The sequence below is a fragment of the Nyctibius grandis genome, chromosome 4 (assembly GCF_013368605.1).
Source record: "Nyctibius grandis isolate bNycGra1 chromosome 4, bNycGra1.pri, whole genome shotgun sequence".
Taxonomy (NCBI): Eukaryota; Metazoa; Chordata; class Aves; order Nyctibiiformes; family Nyctibiidae; genus Nyctibius; species Nyctibius grandis.
In genome coordinates, this window is record NC_090661.1 from 73,430,823 (window position 1) to 73,449,226 (window position 18,404).

An 18,404-nucleotide genomic window follows, 5' to 3' on the forward strand; every position below is an offset into this window, starting at 1 on the left:
CTGTCATGAATCTGCTAGAGCAGTTGTGCATCCATCTTCCCAACACGTCTCTTTTTTTTTTGGGAATTGTTGGCATGATACAGCCTACCAAGTGAGTCAAGCCAAAGACAGTATGTTACACAAGGACTCCGCAAGTTATGACAACTCCTCATTCAATCCTGAATCCACTATAATTTCCTACAATGGATTTATAAAGCTCCTAAGAGGGCAAGGGTCACAGAAGCCAAACACTGCCTCCTTGTCCTTCACCTCATGAAGTGACTTCTGCGTGAGGAGACATCAAAGTCTAAGCTTAGGCTGCAAGAAAACCAGCCCCTTCCGTGACCCTCCACAAGCTCTGCACTCCACAGAAGAAAATGGTTGGGAGACAATCCAGTTCCCACAAGTTTTAGGTGATATCACAACAATCGTGTTTTGCCAAAGCCTTTCCCAAAGCAGAAGAAAATCAGCAGCTTGACTTAAGTTTGCAGCTGTTACTGAACTAACGACTTGGCTGGAGTATCAGATGCAGCTAAGAGGCAATTTCAATGCTCTGCATACACTATGGGTGCCATAGCTCTGTTACTATGGCTGTTGCTGTAGAAAGCTCGATAATACACAGTGGCAGAATAAGAGACCCCGAATACACTCCTCCTGGAAATCCAGCCCTCTTTTTGCTGTCGGTCCCCTAAGCAATGCTCAGCCGCTGCTCCCGGCTCCAGCAGAAGGGTCCCCAGGACTCGGCGCTCCCCTCACCCCTGGATGAGGGTGAGTTTCAAAACTCCTTTCCAGAGTTTTGAAACTTCGTTCTCCTCAACACACCGAAAATCTCCAACCAGCGCACACCAAACGCTGTCTCCTAGCTTAATCACAGCAGCCATTAGCAATGTGGCTTCAACCCCTCCTCACCAGCAGTACACAAAACAACTCTCCCCGCTCATCTACCCACTAACGCCTGCTACACCCCTCGGCTGCTTTATCGGAGCTGACCTCCGGGTCCCTGTGGCCGCCGCCCCCCGCCCCGCCATCGCGCCCGGGGGCGGCCACCAGCCGCGGGCGGGCAGGTCACGTGCCCGCTCCCGCCGCACGGTGTCCCGGCCGCCCGGCCCAATCAGGAGGCGGCGCGCGGCCCCGCCCGCTGCGCGCCCCGGGAGAGGGGCCGGGACCCCCGGCCGGGGACCCCGACCCGGGCTGCCGCCGCCGGGCCGCGGGGGTGCGCTGGGGTTACCGTTAGCGGGTCCCACGGCCCGGGCTGCAGGGGGTCGGGGCGGAAATACAGCGTGGGTGGTGCCAACAGCGTGGCTGTGTCACGGGTCAGCTGAGGACCCCCGAGGGTGCTGCCCCTCCCTGGCGCCGGGGAGCACCACCCTTCCCTCGCACTGCTCTGACCCGAGCCAGCGGTGCTTCCAGCCACCTTTCACTGCACCCCGCCGTCCTTGGGGACCCCTCACCTTCTGTCCCACCTGCCCCACATTCCCTCCTCGCGCTTGCCTCCTGGCCAGCTCAGCCTGTGAGCCCTCATCCCCGCACCCTCTCCTCGGGAACACGAACCTTCTCGTTCAACCGTAACACCTACTTGTGCCAGGGCTCCCGCTGACTGTCCCTCCTCACTCAGCAGCACCCGCATCACTGACCTTTTCTGAGCCTGTTCCTGTGTGCTGCACCTGAGATTAATTTGCCTCCCTTAACCCAGACTGGCTGCACTCTAAGGGCAGGCCCAGCCCCACACACAGGTGATCTTCCCAAGTACAGCTTTACCCTATAGGTAACTTTAATTAACAAATATAAGCTTAAAAGTATTCTGTTGTTTGTCACAGAAACAGCAAAAGAGGATGTACAGAGCAACCCTAATGGAGAACGCACTGCAGAGAAAGGGGAGGAGGAGGAGAGGGATGGGAAGGGGAGAAAAGATGGGATGGGGTAGGCAGGGATCTGTAATAATCCTTCTTACAGACATAAAAAGAAATTAAGAGGATGGGCAAAAAGAAAATATTTAAACTCAGGAAGAGTGCCTGAGTTCCTTTTTCAGAGATGGAAACTGACTATTTAAAACTCCTTGCAATAAAAGAGTGAATTATTTCACCTTACCTACTATATGAAACTGCCTTTGGGGCATATTCTCATCTCACTCTACAAAAACGCACAAAGGCGAGTCCCTGAGTGTAGAGAGGGGAACACGCTGTGGAGTATGGCAAGACAAATACTTGTGCACACACAGCATGAGGACACTTTAGACAACGTGCCTGCTCCATGCCCTGCCAGGCTTTCACAGTGGGTAATGACCGGTCCACTGCTAGGGTTTAGGCTTCAGCAATACTAACGTGGGGTGGGGCCTTTGGGGTTACGGCAGGAGTGACTTCTACAAGGCAGCAGGGCAAAATGCTACAGTATTTAACCAAAAAGCAATTAAATATGCACTTCCGTTCATATGAAAGCTTCTTTATAAGCAAGACTACCTACTTGTGCTCTCCCTGTGCCTGCTTTTGGAGTGCTGCATTGTGCAAAGCAGAAACATGCTTCCTTTTACCAAAATTTCCTTTTTGCTGTTGTACGTTGTGGAGCCACAGGCAAGTGACTTTGCAGTTTTGTCCCACAAACATGGTACAGATGTTTATCACTGAGCACTTGATGGATGAATTCAAACGGGAGAAGCAGGAACTCAGAAGAATGGAATCTTACTGATAAATATTTCACAACATTACAGACTGCAACATACCTCTTCAGATCTCATTTGCCAGAATTGCTTACAGGTGATAGGTACGTCAATTAGTGTAGTACTCCTGGCAACCTGAGAAACGTAGATTGGAATTGATGGGCTATGTACTATTTTCCAGCTGTCGTGCAGCTCACTGCTATTATTTGCTTGTAACAAACATCTGTTCCAAGATGAAAGCACCTAACAAATGCCTTAGTGTCTCCAAAATTAAAAGAGGTTAGTTTGTTAAACATTTAATCTATATAAAAAAATACAGGCTTCATGCAAGACAGATCTTAGTATGGACTGATAATTCTATCATAGCATTACTAACTATTATTCACTGCTGTGCATGAAAACTTCAAAACGAAGAAATTCTCAGATGTATTTTCCTAGGTAAAATATGTCATATGAAGGTCGGTTTACTCAGAGGCTCCTACTTTTAAAAATAAAACTGATTTCAAAAGAAAGGAAGCATTTAAACAGTGTCATGGCAATATGGCTTATTCAATTAATAACTAGCTGGTTTATTTTTAATTGCTCATGTACCTCTTCAAACTCAGCCTTGTTCAGCCATGAAGGAAAACAGCTACCAGCTGGTGGCAGCTGTGCAGGATGGACATGGTTCTCACAGCTGATGGATGGAGTCTCAGATCAGAGAAAACATTACCATGGATGGCACAACTGTGTGCCCGTGACTGGCCCCCCCATCACTCACAGCAGAGAGGCCGAGGGCATGTTTCTGAACTACTCTCTTACCCCTAAAGGTGGTCTCTCCAGGTCAGGGTTGAGGCACATTGGTGGGGCAATGTGGGGAAGTTTGCACTGCTGCTCCCCATGCTGTATCTGCTCTATAAATAAATAGAGGACTTTAGTCTCCAGGGCTGTCAGTTTGGCACCTTCCATGTGCACAAAAGACACCTTTTGTTTTTTTTTTTTATTTGTTTAGAAACAACCACCCAAAAAGTTATATGCAAAGCTTAGTATGGCAAATCAAAATAAATCAGATTTATTGTAGGAGAGCACCTAAAATCCCACAACTTCCACTCGCTCTCTCGTTTGTGTTTTCTACTTTTAATTGTGATAAGAATAAAAGTTATGGACCTCTTTTGGTGTTTCTTGATGACAACGGTTGCTGTTCCACCACAACTCCAATGCTGCCACCAAGCATGCAAGAAGAAGGCCTATTGCTAAAATGCAGAAAACGCCTGCAAAACTGTGAAGCTTGAGTGCCTTCCCATCTGTTTGTGCATTGGTATGGCTATTCAGGTCACAACGTCCCATCCGTGGCCACCATTTCTGTTTAAGAACATCCAAATCTCCACTTTCTTGCAACTCTAGGATCCTGCAGAAATTTCAAGAGATGAGTATTATTTTCAATGATACTTTTTCACAGTTTTTTTGGCTTTTCCGTATGTCACGTAACTCTTAGATCTACCCTCCCACAATTCAAAACTCCATCCCACCACCACCATGTACTATTCTTCATCTGAAACTCAGTTATACCAGGATTTCTGAAACTCAGTTATACCAGGATTTCTTTCTACTCACAGCAGCAGGTAAACTCCACTGGGTAACTTTAGAGAAAGAACAGACTGTCAAAAATTCCACTGCAATGCAAGAAGCATTTCCAAGGGAAATCACCACATTCCAGTTAGTCATGGCTGGTGTGGCTACATTCAGCTGCAACAGCTGGTCCCACTAGCAAAATGCTCAACCCACTCCACTGCTGCTCTCCCACAATAATTTCAAAATCATGTGAGACTAAACATGCTACTATTGTGCATCACTTCATACAAATCTCTTCAAGCAGCGACCAGCTCACTCAATTCAACATATGTAGTTTATTCAAAAGGATTTTACTTCAATTCTGTTACTTCATGACTGAATTACTGTGTTAATAGTTGCTAATTAATCGTTTTGCCTCTTGTGAAGTGTCCCTTCTCTCCATGAATAATTCATTTTGGTTTTGGTTTGATAACTGTTTTAGCTGTTTACTAACAATCTTTTCTCTTGAGGCAGCTTTGTCTCTGGTTATGCAGATGGAATTTTACTCCTTTTTATAAAGGAGTGAGATGGGGAAATCTTGCTTCAGCTCTCTGCCGGGAGCAGAGCACCCGCTCACCTTCTGCTAAGGCCACACATGCCTGCACAACTGCATGTCTTCATTTCAGTGTACACATTCACATGAAAAAGGTACTCCCAGCTGATAGCTCAGAGATCACTAAATGGCATACTCTTATAGTCTCATAGTCTTGGCAACCCCATGCAATACTCAGCAATTCTTGTTTTCCTGTACTGTTGTGAGGCTTCGACCTGTCTTCTCTCCACCCTAAAGGATAAACCAGGGCATTATTCCTTGCTTACTGTAGGGAGCAACACATTGCCTCATAGTCTGCAAAACACAGCATGAATCAAAGATCTCTCTTCAGTCTCTCCCCTAGCTTGTACAAAGCTCTGAGGACACCACTCCTTTTTCTGCCAGAGGCAGTGCTGCCTGGAGGTGTGAGGCCACACACAGCCTCCAGTCCCCTCCTCCCTGAGCAGATGCACATGGAGTAAAAGTAGCAGCTTTGTTGAAGCCTGAATTCATAACCTCTCTGCTGTCACTTATTCACTGTCATTTATTCAATAATTGCCAAAATTAATGCGAACCACAAATGGGATGTCTTGCTGGTTGTAGAGAGGAATCCTGTAAAACGAGCTTTGTTTCAGTTTACCTCTGAGAGAAAAGATCTCTGTAGGGGCTTCCATGCTGGAGCGCTATTCCGTATCCTTTGCTGCTGATGCTGTTTCCAATGACTGTCACAGAGCATTCATCATCTGTCAGCGCAGCATATTCCACCACCGTCACATCCCACAGGAAAGCATAGTTTCCTTTCTTTGCCTGTAAATACATCATGAACACAACAAAATCTAAACTAAACTACATTTCTAGGTAGGACAAAAACCAAGCAAACAAACAAACCCTGAGCTTGTCATTACTCCATGGTAGTATTTAGTTAGGTTACAGTTTATCTGTAGACCTCCAACATCTTAATAGATTTCTAATGCTCTTTCCTCCCAGCAATACCTCATCTACATCAAACCTGGTTAAAATGTCTTCCATTTTTAACAGGAATATGTAGGATAACATAGCCAACTGTGAGTGTAGGCAAGGCTTACACAACAGGTAATTAATTATAAATGAAAGCTATTGCCTTGGCTGATGAAATTTGATGTATGTTTTGCAGGAGACAAGGATTATCAGGAGTGTGACAGGTTCCATACGTTTATGTAACCAGATGGGTACAGTATGAGTACTAAGTGGTGCTTCCTAGTCATCACAGTCACCAAAATGGTAACTTTACAGCTCTCCTCATATAAACAAGTAAATAAACTAAGCCCCTTCTGAGAGCTATGCTAGTCCTGCAACAAAAGGCACGCTCTGAGATTAGAGTTCCCTCTTGTTTTCACAGGTAAGAAGAGTCACCAGCATCTCCTATTATCTCAGTTTTGGGACAAATATTGTTTTATTTTAGCACACGCCCACACAGATGTCCTTAGATGTCAGCCTTAATTGGGATTCAAACCAGTGCCTGCGCGCAGTGCATACGATGAATGTAAATCACCTTACTTAACATAAGATGTAAGAATCATCTCTGGATAGGGATTCAGTAAGGAAAAAAGTCATCATTTTGTTTGGTTAAAGTAATCATTAGTTTCCTAATATATTTAAGTAGTATGTTTTTAAGTCTCTAGTGAACATACAGAGCACAACGGAACAGATGGGCTGGAACATCTAATGCAAATAAATGAGTAGTCAGGAATGTAGACTTCCAAGAATTTTATTTTTTTTTTTTAAAAAAAAACTTCAGGTGATTTCAGATCTTTCTTTAGGTCAGAGAACAGCAAGGCAGGGAGCTGAAGTCCTGCATATATTTCTTTATGGGTACTGAATCACCAAGCTCCCCTAGCGAATGGCTGCAGCTCTGACATGGAATTAGCTCATCCTTCTGCATATTTTCTGTTTCTCTGTAAGCTCAGTTTTGAATTCACTTGTAAGCCTATAAGACTCCCTTTGTTATTTGATTGTATTGGATTCCTCAGTTGAGCAATTAAGCTAATTTTATTTCACCATGCTTTGATATAAACCATAGCTTTCTGAAGTCCCTGACAGTTGTTTAAACATGACAATAAATCAAATGGGTGAGTTATCCTCTAGTGGGTAGAATCCAGGGAAAAGAAAGATTATGTTGTCTGGCTTTTCTGTAAGCTTCTTGCCACAATCCACCTCTTTCCCTCCCTTCCCTTTTATCTGCATGAAGGCAATCAACGATCCCCAAATTCATTTGCTTCTGAGTTAAACCAGAGTAAAAATGTATTATCCTTCCTCTTTGGTAAGATTTAAATGAGCCTGTACTGACCACTTTGAAAATATTTTTTTGTTAAGGGTATGCCCCAATTGTGGGTTTGTCCCCACTTTCTCCTTTGCCGCCTCCCTGGTCAGTTCAGAGTGACAGTAATAAATGCATATAGCCACAGACAGCTATTGCTATACTAGTACAAAACATCATTAAAATCTAAACTACAGTATGGGCCTTACAGGAGTTATTCAAATAGGAGCCACGGGACTCTACTGTTAAAATCATACATTCATTTAGCTGACACAACTTATTAAACTAGCATGTTCATAAAAATATCTCTCACTTAAATGTCACTGTATGAAACCAGACCAGAGCAAGACTTCCACATCTGCAATGTAATACTATACCTGGCTGTCTACCTAAACTGGTAAAGGTGGTGCAAAGGAGGGAAGAACAAACAAATCACTCTTTCCTATATGCGACAGCCAGAAAAGGCTTCATGACCTATCAACACAAGGATGTGTAAAAAATTAAGGATGGCAAGGGAGCGATCCTCAAGGCATCTAGCCTATATTCAGCCAGCAGCCCACATCTTGGAAGCCTAAAATGTGCTTTTCAAAGGTATTTTCTGAATGATCATGTACCATGATCATAACTAACTGGGGTTTTAGTGGTAAATCTCTGCATCTCGCCCTCTGCTCTTCCAGTGATGGGCTTTAATGATTCACGTTTTATGCTTTCACATCTGCGATGGTGCTGATAGGCCTCCTACGTGGTTAGGGACAACAGGCAATGGGCAGCAGTCCCACTAGTGTTCCTGGCAGGGAAGGACCGTCAAAAGCCCTATTTTTGCACATCTCAGGCAGGTTGTGTTCTATGGTAAATAGTACACAGGCTTTTCCTACCTATGATAGAAAACTGTCCGAGTTAAAACGCATTAAAAAGAAGTACCCGTGGGACCAAAGACAACAGCATTTGTTACTGTACACAGTATTTATTCAAAATCTATGTTATTAGAGAACAAAAACTTGCCTGATGGATGTACAGAAAGAGGAGACCCAGAAAAGATTTGGCCTAAGTCACTGTGCTAAAACATGTCTTGCATTTTTCTGGTTTGTTTTTTTTTTTGTACGTTTGTTTTAAATAGCTGTATCTTTTAGTTGTTTCAGAATTTCTCTGTAAATCATCTTTTCAAATTTACAAAAGAAGAACACTGGCAACATGTCATACATTCCTCATCTTTTTCTTAGTAATACTTGAGGAACACAGTCTTCCTCAAATATTCAATTTCAATTGAATGTCTAGAAAAGGCAATGTCTAGAGAAAAATCACATTATTGATTCTACTTTTCAAGCCTTAGTTTTCTGTATGTTATTATATATAGAAGAGCTTTGTACACTGACTTTCAGTGTTAGATAGCAGATCTTTTGACAAGGTCTACTTCTCTTGCATTTGCAAAGTTGCTATACTAAGTTAGTCCTACAACTGTAAGCGGTCAATAAACAAAGTCTACCAAGTCTCTTCATATCAATTTGATATTTTTTATGACATAAATCATTTTATCCAGTGCCATCACATCTGCAGAGCATTATTTTCTCTGACAGCCTGATCATTTTAGCATAAACAGGCAGCTGAGTTTTAAACTCTTAGTTATGCATACTTTTCAACTCTGTTTCCCCTCTCTGACTGCCAAAAGCATAATCTCCAAAGATCCCTTTTTCCTAAGGGAAGATCTGTCACCAAAACTTCTTCCACTTGCGTAAATTTCTTCTCTGAAGAGTGAAGACCTTGTACTATTAGTGTGTTCATTGCATGGAAAGCTTCCTTATGACCAAATGTTTAGTCGTGGTCTAAATTCAGCATCCTTCACATCCCTGTAATATCTGTTGCACCAGCTAAGCAGTATCATTTGTTCAATTTAAAGAAAAACTGACAAACTTCGAAAAATGTATGTACAAGACACACAACCAAACACATACATATGTATGTTTGAGATATGTTTACTTTTTATATACCTTCACTAGGCAAGCAGTAAAACCCAAATAAAATCAAACTGACACTTATTTTCAAACAAAATCAAACCAAAACTCTTTAAAAGTAGTTTAAACTTTTCGGTTTTGTCACACGAAAGAATGCGTGCATGCACATGTACATACCCCTTAGCTTCCAGGTCAGAGAGGTACTGAAGGCAGGAAGACTAAGAATTGCAGGAAGCACCTGGCACTGACCCATGGGATATATGAGCAGGAAACATATCAAGGCTCCCTAGTTGCATATGACAGATGTACATACTCATGTGACCAAGTCCTGACCACAATACAGCACAGATCCATACCTCAGGCTCTTGCATTCACAGCTCAGCCATCTAAAGCCTGCATTGTATGTTTTTAGGGCCCAAAATAGAATGAAAATGTTCCAGTGATCAGACATCATTGAAAAGATAATACATAGAGAGAGAGATGGTAAAAGGGAATGTGGCAAATACCAGTTGAGAATAGGTAAGATAACTTGAATAGAGAACGACTGAAATGAAACACAGAATAATAAGCTAAAATTTATACTTTAGAGTTTTAATTGGCTTTCATATTTTGCTCCTTTGCTATGGCCTTATTGTGACTCTCGGCATGCAGGCATATTGCAGAACAACAAAAAAATAGCTCGGTTAAACTTTCAAAGACCTCTTTAACAGAAATTCAGCCAAAGCAGCACTCATTTATTCCAGTCCGGTGGAACTACTATGGTGGTTTACACCAAAGACATCAGATTTATCTTTGGTTGAAGAGTTTAAGAAAACAGATTTAAGAAAAAAAGAACCCCTAGGCAAAACTTACATTAAAAATATTTCTTCTTCACAATCATAAAAAATTAAAAGGCCAAGGAAGATTGCCTCCTAGATATAAGAAGGACCACAAAGAGAATAGTAATACTTCAGAAAAGCAGTAAGCAATCTCATAGTGTCACTCTTCAACGTGGAGGAAGATGGAAGAATATCGTTCAAAGGATCCTGATTTACTGATGGTAAAACGATGGTTTTTCAAAGAAAGCATGGTAAGAAATAATAACTTGAAAAAAGATGAATTTCAGATTAATGACTAATATGTCTGTGATTTATCTGAAACTTATGAAGGAGCTACCATACTAAAGACAATAGTGCAAGAATAATGCAACATTCATCACTAGTTTACTGCCAGAAGGGAGTGTCACTGTAGCTGATCCCATTATATGGCTAGTACCACAGAAATACCAAAAAGTGACCTTTACGCTGGCATTAGTGGAATCGTTCAAAAACATGCTTGGATAACATTTATTATCTATAAAATGTGCTTTAAGAGAAGCAACAAAGTTCTAACAAAAAGAAAACATACCATTTAATCCTGTCAAAATTATTTAAAAATTAATATACTTAAGGAGCCACTAAAGGATGTAATATATTCAGGCTTTAAGGAATCATTTGCTTTCACTCCAAAGGCTGATTGGTCAAGAAATGGAGAAATTTACGAGGACCCATGAAAACATATGGATGAGCAACCACAATTCACAATATAAAATTCATTGTGAACAATAAACTATTGGAAAAAAATAGTTTTAAAAAATCCTATTCATTGAACTTCTAAATTAATTTTACTCTCATAATAAAAATGAACAGAGGTGACTGTTCATCAAGAAATGCTCTGATTTAATGTTTAGCGTTAAGGGAAAGACACCTTTTGAAGGAAGCAAAAAAGGGAAAGAATAAACTCTCACTGTGCCATTGCCTAAGTCAATGGTACATTCACATTTTGTACTGTACTTGGTTTTGATCACTTCATCAAAAGTGATACAGAGGAAGAGAAGAAAGGATACAGAGCAATTTTGGCACTAAATTGATTGGATGGGAGAAGAGTCTCCACCAAAGCAAGACTTTTAAAAAATACAGTAAGAGTTTAATTCTCTTATGTGTATATATAAAAGATATATATATTGGAATAGATAGGGATCATATTACTTCATTCATTCAAAGCAAAAAGGGCTGCCCACCATGAAAAAAGCCACAGGTTATTACATATGTTGTGGTAACTAATAATTACCCTGAAGAACTGATTGCCACTGGGTATTATGCAAACAGTTTGCTGAGATTTACAAATGGCTTAGAAATGTGTGTGATTCCAATGCCAATGTCCACTTGGGATAAGACAGCAGAGCTACTCACTGCATGCTTCTTGGGGATCCTGGCTGTCGCTTGACCCAGAGAGAAACTTTCCATATGACAGCGTTAGTCAATCCTCGTCTGTTATAGTACCAGAATATAGTGGGAAAATAGCATTTTGTATGGACTGGTGACTTGGTAACTTCCTCTTATGCTGTGTAGAGACATTTATGAATAGGAGGATGTTTTCCATCTGCAATGACCACTTTCAATTGCCTTGGGAGTACAACAAAAGCAACTTTCCCCTCCAGCTCTGAAGCATCCTTCTGTCGCTTACGTGACTTTGCAGTGCATTAATGCCCTTTTCATGGCTCTACCAGTGTTGCAAAAGCTGTGCCTTGACAATGGGAGATGGTCACTGTGGCTACAGGGACTGTGCTGTGTCTGAAAAGGGACCTCTGCCATGGCAACCAAACGCCACAAGAGCTTTCAGGACTTTCTTCCACTATTACTCTTTTGGTTTTAGGCAGTCAAAGGGAGTAGGAAAATCTCTGGGAAATGGAGAGAGGTAAATGGAATAGACACAAACATCTGAATTACCTGCCTGCACCATAAATAAGCAGCACTCTCCTGTTTTGCATTGGAGTGGCATGTGTAACTGCATCTGAACTGTGATGCTGTCTGAAGAAAATGAAAAGGGGAAGGAGGGGAGAAAGGGTAGTAGTGATTTTTTTTTTTTTTTTTTGCACTGTGTTAGGAAAGTCCTCATTCAGAATAATGTTTTAGGGATCTTTTTATGCCAGAGAGATTTAGATTTCCCATTTCCTATAAAATACATTTTTAGGGCACATTTACATCTCCTTCATGCAGCCATATGTGTTTATGGATGGGAAGTCCCATTTCCTTGGCTGACATCAATTCTTCTTTAGAAAACAACAGAATTTCTAGCCATAATACTTGACATGGAAAACTTGTCTGTTTATTCAAAGGGCTCAATGAGCTACGAAAAAACAACATTTAAACTATAAACACAACAGCTTAGTTGACAATGTTATTAAATATTAAGCCCAGTTTATGTAGGTGTCTAATCAAATAGCAGCCTCGGTCAGCTTTGGGGACTGAAGTAAATTTGGTTATTGTTGACGTTAATTGAATGAGCTGATCAAGTTATATAAAAATCATCCTATAATACTGAAATCAAACTTAATATGAAAAGTTATTATCACATAGATAGGATGGAGCTGCCAGTTCCATACAGACAATGTAATTGGTATTCTAAACAGCCTGCCAATCTACAGTTACATTTCTGGCTTAGGCAAATCTAACTATCATAAATGGCAGCATGCAGCAGGCTTACAGGATAAGAGTATTTACAATCTCATGGCTAAAGAGCATCTACTGACATAAGAATGGTAAAAAAGAAAAAAAAAGTAAAATACTGTGCATTTTTCTAAGGTAAACTGTTTTATTATTGGTTTTAATGCTAGGGTACATATAAAAATACTTAATGTTTCCAAAAATACTTAATGTCTCCATTTCTACCTCCTTTAAATGCTAACAAAGTCTCTCAAAATAGAGGCCTCCTTTTCATAAAATACTGAGCAGATAAAAAAAATCAACACTCTGCAGACTGCTATTGCCAGAGCTCTACCTTGTACCAAGGAAGAAAAGGCTATTTGAGCAGAGCGCAGAGGGCGTTAGGAAAGCTCAGCTGGGAGATGGGAGAAAAGGCAAGGTGAACCAAAACTATTGACTAAATACTCCTGCGCTGGGAAGACACAGGAGTGTTTGTATAAGGATTTTGTCCAAAAGTCACACTAACAGTTGGGAATCTTATGTTAAAAGACTTTGATTTGGGAAATGGGATGGCCTGTGCTCAGCTCCCCTTATGGCACTATCAAAGCCAGTAAATTTTGGATGCTTTCCCTCTGACTGTTCAGAAAAGGTTTCAAAGAAGAAACCCAAGCCCCAACTATTTTTATTATTTCCCACTTACAAAAGCATAAAGAACTACTAATATATTTATTCAGAATCAGTGTTTCACTGACAACAGAGTAACTCGGAAAAAGCAATCACTACGTTAATAATAGCTGTTAGCTTGTTTTGTGAAAAAAATCAATTGACAAATTAAGGGGACACTTTTCACTAAAGGAACAGCACATTAAACTTTCTTTGGCTACTTCTGCATCCCTTCTGCTGTAACACTCCTGGACACATGTGGTTTGATATTATTTACTGTCTATTTTTGCTAAGCTACAAGATGGGAAGCAGAGAAGAGAGGCAGACTAAGAGCAAGAAAGTGTGGACGTTTGTATTTGTGTGATCTGAACTAGAGCTGTTTATCACAGGACTCAGCACAAAGATGTAGGATCCCAAGCTATTATATATCAGTCCTTGAATCCCACATCAATGCTCAGTTTCACCAAAAAAATGTGTAGTCATATCTGACAGAAATAAAAGTTAGGTGAAAGCACGGTGACATGTGAAAGAGTATATGCACTTCTTAAAGTTTGGAATAAACAAATAAAATCTTGCATTAAATTTCTGTTCTAAGAGAAATTAGTATATGTTAACTGAATTCCTTGATTCTTACTCATGTTTCCAATACATTCAGTCCACCAACTCAGGAAAAAAAAACCACTCAAATGAGCAAAAGACAAGAGTCAGTACCTGGATAATGTAAAGAATGACATTCAAAATGGTATTATCGGAGCTCCCAAGAAATTTAGAAACCTTACAGCTAGATCCAATGAAGGACTTACATACTGAAGACTTAGGCAGAGCTAAGGTTCTTAAACTCAAAACCATGACCCCAAAATATAATTCTTATCTGCCATCGAGTTACTAAAAGGAACTTTATATAGGGATTTTTTTTAAATGACTGTGTAATTGCTTTTCTGTGACTTAACATTATTATCTCCATGCAAACAACATTGATACAGCATAAAAATTAAATGAAAACCCCTGTGATCCAGTCTTACCTTCCTGATGCCTTCAGAAGGGTTCGATACACAATTATCTGCCCCATTATTCTTACTGATAGTCCTCCACAGTTCAGCAAATGTGTTATCCTGCTCCAACGGGTTTGTCCCTTTTGCTTTAAAGTATTCATACACTGCTGAATCCCTGACTGTACCGTAAGATATATCCATTTGTTTGGACAGATCCTGAAATGTTCTGAAATTCAAGCGATATTGAGATATTAGTATTATGTAGTCTGTTACCAAGATTTCACTCATTAAATGGTTTCTATGTCTGTCATTAGACGGAAAGCATTTACCCTCACCAAGTAACACTTGCATATCTCTTTCCTCATCGTAAAAGAGAACCAAGGAGTAATTTAATTGTATTGAGATCATATGAATTTAACTATACCTGAGCTCTTTTTCACCCCAGTAAAGATTTTTTTTTGACAGATAACATTCATGTTAAACATTACGATGCCAAGTTTGCACAAGAATGTAGTGCAATAAAGACTTAATTGAGCACAGGAAAATCTCAGATTATAAATATAAACTTCAAGCCCCATCAGCATCACCAGAAATAACTTGCAGAATTCAGTGGGATTAGTTTGCAGTTACACCAGTACTCCATCTGATTCCAAATCAATACGACTGTTTTAAACACACAAATAAAAGTCTTGCTTCCAATTTCCACCAAGTCTCTCTCTCTCTTCATAGCCTCTGGTAAAACAGGCATTTGTCATTCACACACAGGCCTAACTTTCATTTACTCATCATAACACTCTGGAAGTGTAAATGGGCCTCCACATGAGTGGCTGTGAATGCACCATTTATTTTCAAATTGTACAGAATGCAATTCACTCCTGTTTTACAGCCTTTGCTGCACAGAAAGGTGTAAATCACTGCTTGCATCAATGGAAACCAGGACAAGCTTCAAAACATTTAAGGTGGCGTCACTGCCATCAGAAGCAGCATCCTAGCTGTTTTCCACCTTCAGACGTTCATTCCCATTCCTGTGCCTCCTTCCTTTGTCCTCAACGTATCGCTTCTGTACAGTGTCACCATTTTTTTCATCTGAGCATACACACACACAAACACATTCAACCATTGACCACCACATGCGGCAGCAGACACCAAACTGGATCTCATAAAAATGGTTTATTTTATGTTTTATAAATGTATAACTTCACATGATAACAACGACATGCCTCTAATATGACCAACTAACACTGTTTGAGATCAGTCAAATTAAAGCGACCCTCCTTGCCTCCCCCCCATTTCTTTTTCCCCAAAACAGTCTTTCAGAACAAAAAAAAACCTCCTCAAAACATCTGAAAGGCCCACTCATGCCACCTCCCACCTGCCTCCAACTCCTGGAGCCACAAAAGCAAAACATTTTGCCTTGCAGCTCTTGCAGAATATTTCTTCACAATGCTCTTGAGGAGCCTTCCCTTGGCCCATGAGCTGAAGCTGTTTTCCACAGCTGAAGACTTGTCATAGACAATATTTTTCTGCCACCCTCTTCCCTGTTTCACTGGGGGGATGCCACTGCTTACACCTCACATCCCTGTAAGATTCCCTGCAACACTATTTAAAGCAAAGCAATCTGGGCATATACACAGTAGTATACAAAAATATGTAGAAAACTCTTCCATCTTCTCCATCATGTCACCTGCAGGCCTCCCAAGCTTGGCTCCAAAAGGGCCCCTTTGCCTGGACACACCGTGTGGGAGCCTGCCAGCTCTGGCCCCAGAGCTGCAGCTCAGCAGGGATGCTTCTCCCACCCCGCCAAAACTCTTCAGACTCCCAAGCTGCTTCGAACAGTTTAAGTGGTTTAAGTTCTTAAATTGCGTTAAGGGCTTTTTTATCATTTTAAGCTGTTAAGCAGCTTTAAGTAAGACTGTGTGAACAGTTTTTCGCTATATGCATTGCACACTCGTGGATTTGGGTTAACTCTGGGAGTTACATCAAACTCCAAACCTCCTGTTATTTCCCTAGCTCTGTATATGGCACTTTGATAAGGACAAAATGAACACCCTGGAGGTTGCTGGAAATTCAAAATTCTAATGAAAAATGAGAGAATACGTGTTGGTTTTACTTCTCTCTCTGTTGAACAATCCAAAAAGTTATATTCTGGTCTCCTAAATGTTTCCTGTACACTTCATTGAACAGGACCATTTTTCCTCCAGTCTTGATCCAAATGATTACATGCTACATTTAGTTCCTTCTTTATTTTTTAAAATAAGTTTCATCATATCCCGTGGAATTGCTTACATCCTGGGGATGGATTATCTGGCTGTTAAAAGACACATTTCTGTCTATTCTACATGCAAATGACAAAGAAAGGTACTCAATACACACAGGAGGGTTCCTGTGGCAACCTTTTTCACACCAGGTTTGGCATATGGATTTCAGCGTGTGTAGGAGTGCATGTTTGGTAGAAGCACAGTAGCAGAAACATGTTTAGCTAATGTTCTTTAACACACCTCTCAGCTGATAACTTTACAAATGCCTACTGCTCACGCTGCCATTCTGTTTGAAAGTTTGAACATGAGAGTTTAGATATTAAAAAAAATTAAACCTGCAGTTTTAATAATGTCAGTATTTTCTGGATCACTTCTACTGCCTCTATGGCTGTGGAAGATTTTTTGTCAGAAATGTGCCTTTTGTTTTAGCTAAATTGTACTTTATTGACAATCAGTACTTTTAGTGAAATTACATTTTATTGACAACCAGTACTATACAAAAGCACAGTACATCTTGCTTTTCAAGCAGCACATTTTCTTCACTTCTCTAAACATCACGGGGCACAGTGAGCAAATTTGGGGTTTAAACCAAGTGCTTTGCTGGACCAATAAACAGATAATAAGCACTGGTGGCAGGGAGGGAGGGAAGCACAGCCTTAGCCTGGGTGTTGTAAGACAACTGCTGCCCCTTTAGCTGGCAGAATTTCCTTGGAAGAGGGAATATGGAGTATTGTGTGTCCTAAGGATTGCGTGTGCCCTTCTCGCAGTGCCCCATTTGATGTATTATACGAACAGCCAATGCCACAGGAAATCCTCCATGCTGTACCGCCATTGGAAATATCTTGTGAGAGAGACAGATGATCACCAAAGGACACAGTGAGGGTCACAGTAGGTAACCAAGCTTATGATGGGTTCCTGTAGCATAAATTCAGAAGGATGGTGACTGTTTGAGTGAAAAAACAAACTTATGCCTTTACCAAATGAACCACTTCGCCAAAAATCTATCTCAGAAATTATCCTGACGGGGAATGGTCTAGACCACTGTTCTTACTTGGTATAAAAAATGTCTGTGTACTGTTTTTCTGCACTGAAAGCAGAGGCAATGCTTAGCATCTCCATAACCAGGGAAGTGATCAAAAGATCTGGGCACAGCGTCTACAGTCACGTACATAAAAGACACTGAATGGAGATTAGTATCTCCTGGCTTTTACAGGATGGATTAAGATAATCACAAATTCAGGCTTTAACTATTATCATTTTAACTCCCTCAGATCTGCCATCACTAGACAAAATCATTCACTGCCACATTTCAGATACTGGTTGTATCTTACAATTGTGTCATTCTTTAAAGGCAGCTGCTCTCATCATTATTAGACCTTATTTTTGCAACAAGCCATTAGCTGGGCCCACCTTCTTTAGCCACTCAAAGTCTTGGCTCACTTTCCTATGGCGAAGATTCCATGCATTTTATATATAAAATTATTTGCAACAAAAATGTGTAGCATAGCACGATGCCCCATTAACCTTACCACCTCAATTATTGGATCTCACAACCCATTACGGACTCTCTGTAAGTGTGATTAAAGATAAAGCCAGTAAAGCAGAAAAAGCCAATGTTCCTCACTTACAGTTATAGGAGCCGAACTTCAATTTGTAGATAAATACATCCATTGTGTGATTGCTATAATAGGCAAGTACATGTAAACCAATTGATTTAAGTAAATGTATCTGTGGTCAATCTAAAAAAACCTGTGTCTTTTAAAACTGTATTACCAGCCATAATATTTAACGCACATAGTTATGCCTGCTAGATAAATACAACAATTGATACATAATTTCCAGTCAACTGGAAATTGAAAACTAGACTCTCCGCTTGTTTTATTTTTTGGAAACATATTGACGTAAACCGTATGCTGCAGAATAAACACTCAGGCAATAGCTGTACTAGCATTTATAATTAGACCTCTAGAAATAATTGACAGAATAACAATACTGGTTAAGTTACACATTTTGGAGATGTTTTCTTACTAGTAAAAGATTTGTGTAGCT

At 40.6% G+C, this 18,404-nt stretch overlaps 1 protein-coding gene across 4 annotated transcripts in view; it reads right to left on the reverse strand.

Moving 5' to 3' along the window:
* The window catches only part of GRID1 (glutamate ionotropic receptor delta type subunit 1), a 609,362-nt gene that overhangs the window by 14,032 nt on the left and 576,926 nt on the right, over positions 1-18,404 (reverse strand). For 3 of the 4 annotated variants that reach the window (XM_068398110.1, XM_068398112.1, XM_068398111.1), the window contains 3 exons: positions 14,128-14,323; positions 5,395-5,561; positions 3,779-4,019 (listed from right to left, as the gene is read on the reverse strand). In XM_068398110.1, the coding sequence (XP_068254211.1) occupies positions 3,779-4,019; positions 5,395-5,561; positions 14,128-14,323 (604 nt within the window). Of the gene's footprint in view, positions 1-3,433; positions 3,521-3,778; positions 4,020-5,394; positions 5,562-14,127; positions 14,324-18,404 lie in introns of all 4 variants that reach the window. The other variant, XM_068398113.1, reaches the window with a different exon arrangement.